We start from the raw sequence: 7,732 nt of genomic DNA on the forward strand, positions 1-7,732 counted from the left end.
GAGCTGAGACACAAATGAAACCTAAAGTCGGAGTGCAGGGAGAGTAAGTTATACTCTCTCTCTCCACCTCCTCTCTCTCTCTCTCCCTCCACCTCTCTCTCCCCCTCCACCTCTCTCTCTCTCCCCCTCCACCTCTCTCTCTCTCTCCCCCTCCACCTCTCTCTCTCTCTCTCTCTCTCCCCCTCCACCTCTCTCTCTCCCACTCCACCTCTCTCTCTCTGCACAGGTTAGAGCTGGCACACTGCAGCTGTCCCATGTCTACTCTATACCAGGAGCTGAGCGACCACTGATCATTCAGCTCATGGTCTGTTCTCCCTGCAAGGAGCAGCAGCTGTCAGTCACCACTCCCTGCACTGATTTCCCCCATCTCCAGTGCTCATCAGAGGGACAGACAGGGGAGTGCATGGCTGACAATAGCCCTAGAGAGGTGGAGCCAGCTGTCACTTAGGCAGGTGGGGTGGGACCATACCATCGGGATCCTTCCCAGATTGTGGTGTCAGCAGATAGTGAATATTAGCCAATCTGATGACTTGTACTCCCGTGACCCAAAAGAGACGTAAAACCAAAAAAAAAGGGGGTTTACTTTTAAAGAACTTTTCTGTTCATAACTTCGAGGACAAATCGCTCCAAAGTGTCTGCAGCTACACAGCTTAGTGCAGGCTTATTATAAAGTTCCTTTACTGCCTGGTAAGTGTATGTGTAAATATTTGACTTCCTACATGGTCAGAGTTCGACTTTAATGTGACACTAAACTGCGGATTAAAATCTTAAAAATTACATTCAAGTATCTTAACTCTGAACAAAAATGTATCTGATTTGCGTATCACTCGGCTGTAGATCCTCAAACCATCTCTGAATTGCTGCTGACACTGTCCTTCCTTCTGGAGGGTGGCTACTTTGGTTCCCCATGGTCCCTGTGTGTGTTGTAAAGTAGCCACCGCTCCAAGCTCGCTATCATGATGGACTACAATCTGATGTTCAAGTTGCTAATTTGTATTGAGATTCAGAGGTGATTTGAGGATCTACAGCCGAGTGATACACAATTAAGAGACATTAAGGCCCCGTTCCCACTGCGCGATATCGCGAGATTTGCCGCGCGAAAACCATCTCTGAATTGCTGCTGACACTGTCCTTCCTTCTGGAGGGTGGCTACTTTGGTTCCCCATGGTCCCTGTGTGTGTTGTAAAGTAGCCACCGCTCCAAGCTCGCTATCATGATGGACTACAATCTGATGTTCAAGTTGCTAATTTGTATTGAGATTCAGAGGTGATTTGAGGATCTACAGCCGAGTGATACACAATTAAGAGACATTAAGGCCCCGTTCCCACTGCGCGATATCGCGAGATTTGCCGCGCGATATCGCGTTCAAGCTTGCATTGAGCAAGCTTGAATCGCGGCTAAATCCGCTCCAAAAAGGGTTCTGCTGTAGCGACACACGACCTGCGACAGCAGGACCGTTTGCCCCATTGAAATGCATTGGAGCGCGATATTGCGCGGTAATTTGCCGCAATATCGTGGGAATTACCGCGCGATAAATCGCTCAATGTGAATGGGGCTTAAGTGGAATTTATAAAACTTGAGCAGACAGAATCCAGAGCAGCTGTGCACGACAACCAAATCCGCTTCTCCGTTTCATTTTCAAATCTTAACTGAACAAACTGGAGAGAAGCCGATTGGTTCTGTCTGCTCCGGTTTTGATAAATCTCCCCCATTGTTAAAAATACATTCTGGTATATCAACTATTAAGATTTACCTCCTGAGTTTCGTGTCACTTTAAAGCTGAACTCCGAGCACAGAGCTAAATATACAGCTGAGAACACAAATAGGAAATGTTTATTGGCATAAAAGATTTTGTATCTCTGCTCACCTTAATCTGAGATTTACACAGTCCAGTACTGCGCACCACAGCCGGGCCGGTGGCCTGTTTTATCTACTACAGCTCAGCAATACAGGTTCCCTCCCTGCCCAGTCTGTGATTGGACGATGAAAGCACAGCAGTCAATGGATGAGGTCATTTCTATGATCACTCAGCTCTCCTATTACAATATCATTTTTGCTCTTAAAAAAAATAGAGATTGGGGAAAAAAAAAAACTAGGGAGACAAGGAGCGAGACGGGAGAACCTCTACAGCGTAGTTCTTTCTTCTGTCACAAATAGGAATGGATAACGCAATAATGACTTCCCTCGGGGTACGTTGCAGTGATCCATCAAAATGGTGCACAGCCTACCATGAAATGTGGAGCCCCTCTGTCTCCATGGAGACCTTTCATTCGGTGGGTGGTAGTACTCCATGCATAGGGAGAAGCTGACCTTGGTCCCTCAGGGTGGACTATGTCAGGAGTAATTGGTTTGATAAGAGATGTACAGTGGTATCTCGGTTCAGGAACTTAATTCGTGCCACGATTTTGGTTCGCGAACTGAGGTACCACTAGTGGTACTACAACAAAGGTCTGAAATCCTTCTGTTGCAGAGACATCGGGTATTGGTGGATTTTTCATATAGAGCAGACGCTTAAAGGAGAACTATGAGGTGAGTGAAAATCACTCAGCCTCATAGTTCCAGCCGACCTGTGACAATGAGACTGTCGCACGTCGGCTCTATAGATCGGGAAGTGAGCGAACACATACCGCTGCTCGCTCACTTCTCGATCATCTCCCTGCAGAGAGCCGTGACTGTCACTCACGGCTCCCTGCAGGGATTCCTCCCCGATCCTCCAGCGCTGACTGGGGGAGGGTGCGGGTACAGCTGGCTATGCCCCTAGATAGGCAGAGCCAGCTGTCAATCACGCAACTGGGTGGATCTCGATAGTAATGTCGGGATCCGGCTGCGGCGGTCTCAGTACAGCTCGCGGTATATTGAGCTTTGGGTGACGGGGGGGACGCTAGTTTGTGTCCTCCCGTGACCCTTAGGAGAACTATGGGGGAAAAGCCCTGACCCCATACTTCTCCTTTAAAGAGCTCTCGTGTCCACCATAAAATCTTATTATGTTCTTGTAGTTACATTACTAACAATGTTCAGAAATGCCTTTTCTCCAGGAACCCTTTTAGAATTGCGCTCCTGTCTGGCACCAATCATATGACCGATACTGTGGCACTGGTCACATGGTCTGTCTCAAAGGGGATTCAAGTCCTCTTTTGCATCAGAAAGGTGACAAGATTCAGGATTCCAGGAGAAAGGTAATTGTGGTATCTATACAATCCACATTTCTTTCCCCCCATTTTAGAGGGTGGCAACCTGTATCAGGATTTTTATTATTCTTTTGTCCACTTTGGGAAATGTCCCCAACTTCCTGTCCCTAGTAACAACAGGAAGTGATCGGACATCTTCTACAAAGGGGAGAAAGCCTTCTTTCATTTATGAAATGGCATCTCTGTCATCTATTGAGGGACACAGGATGTTAAAGTTATACTGCTGGCTACAGGAGGATTGGACACTGGCGCAGATAACCCCTCCACTACCCAGCATGCCTTGGTTTTTGCCAACGTCCAATAGAATGGGCGTCTTCAGCGCCGCTGAACCATTTTTACCTCGGTTCTCTTCAGTGAAGATTTCTGGCTTCATTGTTTCTTCAGCTGGTCTCTATATGGCACCGCTTTGGAGTGCCAGACCCCCGTGGACGTTCAGGTGCCAGCTTGGTAGTAACCTTCAGTCACTGGGTTCCGCATTAGGCACTTTCCAGACCCCGTTCTGCCAGCAAGTTACTGTAGCTGTGAAATGTTTTCTAGGTTCAGAGCCATTGGTTTCTCAGGATACCCCCTTCGCCTCTGGCACGCTCTTCTGCTACTTACCATTTTGTGTCACTGCACAGATTGATGGACCTTACCTGGCCCCTTTGGGGTCTCTTAAGTCTAGAGTCTTGGTTCTCAACTGGTGGGTCGTGACCAAAAAGTGTTCAGTGGGTCGCCGCGTGCCTTCCACTTTTCTAGGTGAGAGACTCCTCTGCACTTCTCACACCGAGCAGCCATGCAAAATATCGTTCCTGGCACCGAGTGTGAGCTTAAGGTAGAGTGGGCTGGGGGTATGGCTGCGAGAGAGCTCCATCCATACCTGCAATGCTTACAGCTCCCTCACGTGTCCTGTAGAGGTGCCTGGACCGGAGTGACGTCACATTCTGGCTCCCACCATCTCTACAGGGCATACAAGGGAGGTGTACAAGCAATGAACATATGGATGGAGCTCCGTCACAGCGCAGCAGCCCATACTAGACCCCAGGCTGAGGATCTACGCCAGTTCTGGTAAGGTAGGAAGACTGGGTGGATCTTTAAAAAAAAAACAAAAAACTGGGTGTGTGAGATTGTGTCTGTGGTTGTGTGGGTATGTCAGTGTTTTTGAGGGCCCGGTCACACTAGTACAGTACGTTAATCGCACTGACCCCCTGTGATTAATGCACCGTACCACACAATCGCACCTACTGCACAGTCTGGTGTAGGAGGTGTGTTGCATTGCCATTCATTTAAATGGTACCCCAAACCCACCCACATTTTTTATAGCCCGCACCGGAACACGTAGTACCACAATGTCATGTGTTTCATTGCAGTGCGACTTGGGTCGTGACTTAATGACAAAGGGCAAATATGGGTCCTGAGGTTACACAGGTTGAGAAACACTGGTCTAGAGGCTCTTCAACTTCTGGAGTGTTGCCCCATCCTGGTCACCTTTGCTTCTCCAGAGGGACTCCCTGACCTGTCCCGTCAACAGATGCCAACTTTGGCAGTTCCCGGCCCTAACAGGATGTTGAATCCTTAATAACCCTCCCCCCTTACCCCTGGTACTTCTCAGAGTATGGGCTCCTTTATCTATCTAAGTGCTTCTTCTTGGCATCCCCATTGTGGGACACTTAGCCCTTCATCCAGAAATAATACTTGGCCTTTACCTCTAATGATTGGGCTTGCTTTAAATCTCGGCTTTGTGCAAATCAACCACTCGCGTGTAGAAAAAGTGAGAGTCCCAACACATTTATTATGTGATTTCGGTGACAAGCCTTCCAGGTATAATGGAATCACTTTGCGGTGTAGGTAAAGAACGAGAACATACATACAATAAATCTCACTGTAAATATACAAAAGCAAAATGGGATTAACTGTACAAATAAAAGGACATAAAAACAAAAAGGAAGTGTAGTACTAAACAATGGGCTCCCACCAGCTAGCTGTTTGCATTCACATAGTCCCTTAAAACAAGTACATGATGTCCCTTGAGAATCACATCCATAGTGCCTTTCCATTCAAACTCCCCTCCTCCACAGGTCGGGGCCATGGATGAAACAGTTTGGAGGAGGTGTGCTCCGTCAAGGGAAAGCTTGCACCTGTTTCAACAAAATGGCTTACACCTTTTGCAAAAGAAAAAAAAAGAAAACTAGGCTGGAAATAAAGCTGTAGCTGGTTAGGGATGGGGAAGTGTTTCCGGGGTGGGAAGGAGAGTTTCCTGTCCTCCCCGCAGGCAGTGGGTATTAAGTGTTAACTTGGGAAGACAGCACCCCCTGGTGGAATGAGAACGTTATTGCACTGCTCTTACCCAGGCAGGATTGCTTCCATATTCCCTTCAACCTTATCTTTGGAGAAGTATAAGAGGGAAGCCTTTAAGAGAACCTGTCTCGCCCTCCTCTGGTATTCCAGGTTATTCCCAATTCTAGATAACCATTTGGCCCCTGATCGCTAGTCTCGGGTTGGCACCCCTCTGCCCTCTAACAGCTGCAGCAGTGCTTTTTGCAGAGGCTGGCAGATGCGAGCATATCCCTGGCGGCTCAAGTGAAGGTAATCATACATGTCGTTGTGACTGATGGTACCATCGGAATGCACAAAGCCGGGATCCACGTCCAGGAATATGGCGTTGGGCATCGAGGGCATGGCCTCAGTCAGCAGCTCATTCACCTGCTTGTTCCTGTCCCTCAAGGCGTTCCGGTTCTTCCCTCGTGGCAGCAAACCCTTCAAAGACAAGCAAAGCAATTGTGTAAAGGACTGGAGGCCAAACCAAGGTCACGTTTGTTATGTCTGCAGGAATGGGGCGACTGGATTCCTGATTGGCCAGCTTTCCGACCAATCAAGAAGCTAGGCGAGTCACTGCATGCTGCCCGGCTTCCTGATTGGCCAGAAAGTGACAAGGGAGCATGGAGCCGGCTTCCTGGCCAATCAGGAAGCCAGGCTTCATGTAATGACTCGTTGCCTGGCTTCCTGTTCACTGAAGCTCAAGTATCAGGCTAGGCATCGGAGCATTTGGGCGAGTACTCCCCCAAATACTCGGCATCAGCACTGATATAGATACTAGTATGGCTGCCCCTCCAGTTTTAACAGAGTGTTAGCCTTTGCAGGAGGAATTCCAGACAAAAAGTAAATGTTATCAGGTACTGTTTCAGCACAATTACCGTTTTCAAACGTTCCCTATAACATAGCAAATCCCTACTGATTTCAGCGCCACTTGAAAAGCCACAAGTCTCCAACACTCACCAGCACCACAACCTTAGCTTGAGGCTGCCTCTCCTGCATGCATCGAACGATGGCCTGGATGCCCCCCGAAACTTGCTCCGCGGTGTGTCCCTGGTTGAATGTGCCCACCCAAAGCACGATAATCTGAGGAAATCAAAGAAGAGAAGAAAATGACTCAAACCGCACGCTGCCCTTAGTAACGAATAAGATCTGGTCATCTGGTGCCCGCTATAAGCAGAACGTTCACACTGTGCATTCCAGCCCGGGCTCTACTCATGCATCCACCCAGGTGGTGTGACCGGCCTTCCCTGCAATGTGAACGGATCTGATATGTACTTGCTGCAGCCAAAGAAACAAAGCGCGCCAAACGCAGCCTCAAAACAGTCATTCACACTGCACATCAATAATAGAAACCTGCAAACGTGTGTTTAACCCTTTCACTGCCGCCCACATAAATATTACAGCAGTGGCAGCTCCAGGATGTACATATCCTAGTTGCTAAAACAGCAGGGAGTCCGTTAGATTTTTACCCCGACTTCCACATAGAAGTGATTTACTTTGCAGCTGCCCGATCACTTCTATATGCCAGTAATGGAGCCACCCCCTCCTACGTGTCCCAGGATCACTTGTCCCTCCTGAGTGCCTGGGACCTCCATGATGGGTATCAGGATGGAGAGAGGTGAGAGATCAGCTAACATCCGTTTGCTGATCACCTCTGTGATAAATGAATCTGGAAGCGATCAGGACTTATGGCAACTACACTCGTGTAGTCAGCACTAGCGCGGATCACCTGATGTCAAATATGGAATCACATCACCCAAATAGGCAGCTATCCAAATTCAGCATCGGATAATCCTCAGATGCACGCACAAAACAATAGACAGACAGAAATAAAGCTGAACCCGATTGATAATGATTAACCCCTTCATGACTGAGGCCCCTTTTTCATTTTTTGCACCCATGTTATATTCCACATTTTAGGCCTGAAAATGACTTAAACCCCCCCAACATTATATATTTTCTGAAAATATGATATTTGCTCCACATCACTCTTATTCCTCACCCACTGCTCCTTATACACTGAGTGGCCAGATTATTATGACCACCCCATCAGATATCACAAGGGGGCTGATAATCCCCATATCTAAAAGTATAATGCAGGTAACAGGTTGTCTTATGGAGATATCAGGGGTCTAGTACAGCGGTCGCCAACCTTTCCGACCTCATGGACCACTAAATTCATAATTTTAAATCCTGCGGACCACTAATATGAATTTTAAAAAATAACTATTATATATATATATATATAT

The 7,732-nt window shown here is 47.7% G+C and overlaps 1 protein-coding gene across 1 annotated transcript in view; it reads right to left on the reverse strand.

Annotated features, from left to right (window-relative positions):
* Window positions 1–5,254: 5,254 nt before the first annotated feature.
* PAFAH1B3 (platelet activating factor acetylhydrolase 1b catalytic subunit 3) overlaps window positions 5,255–7,732 on the reverse strand; it is a 13,145-nt gene continuing 10,667 nt past the window's right edge. The window contains exons 5-6 of the mRNA XM_018554785.1: window positions 6,444–6,566; window positions 5,255–5,924 (exon numbers count right to left, since the gene is read on the reverse strand). Of these exons, the coding sequence (XP_018410287.1) occupies window positions 5,655–5,924; window positions 6,444–6,566 (393 nt within the window). The 3' untranslated portion in view covers window positions 5,255–5,654. The remainder of the gene's footprint in view (window positions 5,925–6,443; window positions 6,567–7,732) is intronic.

This window comes from Nanorana parkeri, unplaced genomic scaffold (genome assembly GCF_000935625.1).
Source record: "Nanorana parkeri isolate BGI_ZX_2015 unplaced genomic scaffold, ASM93562v1 scaffold173, whole genome shotgun sequence".
Classification (NCBI taxonomy): domain Eukaryota; kingdom Metazoa; phylum Chordata; class Amphibia; order Anura; family Dicroglossidae; genus Nanorana; species Nanorana parkeri.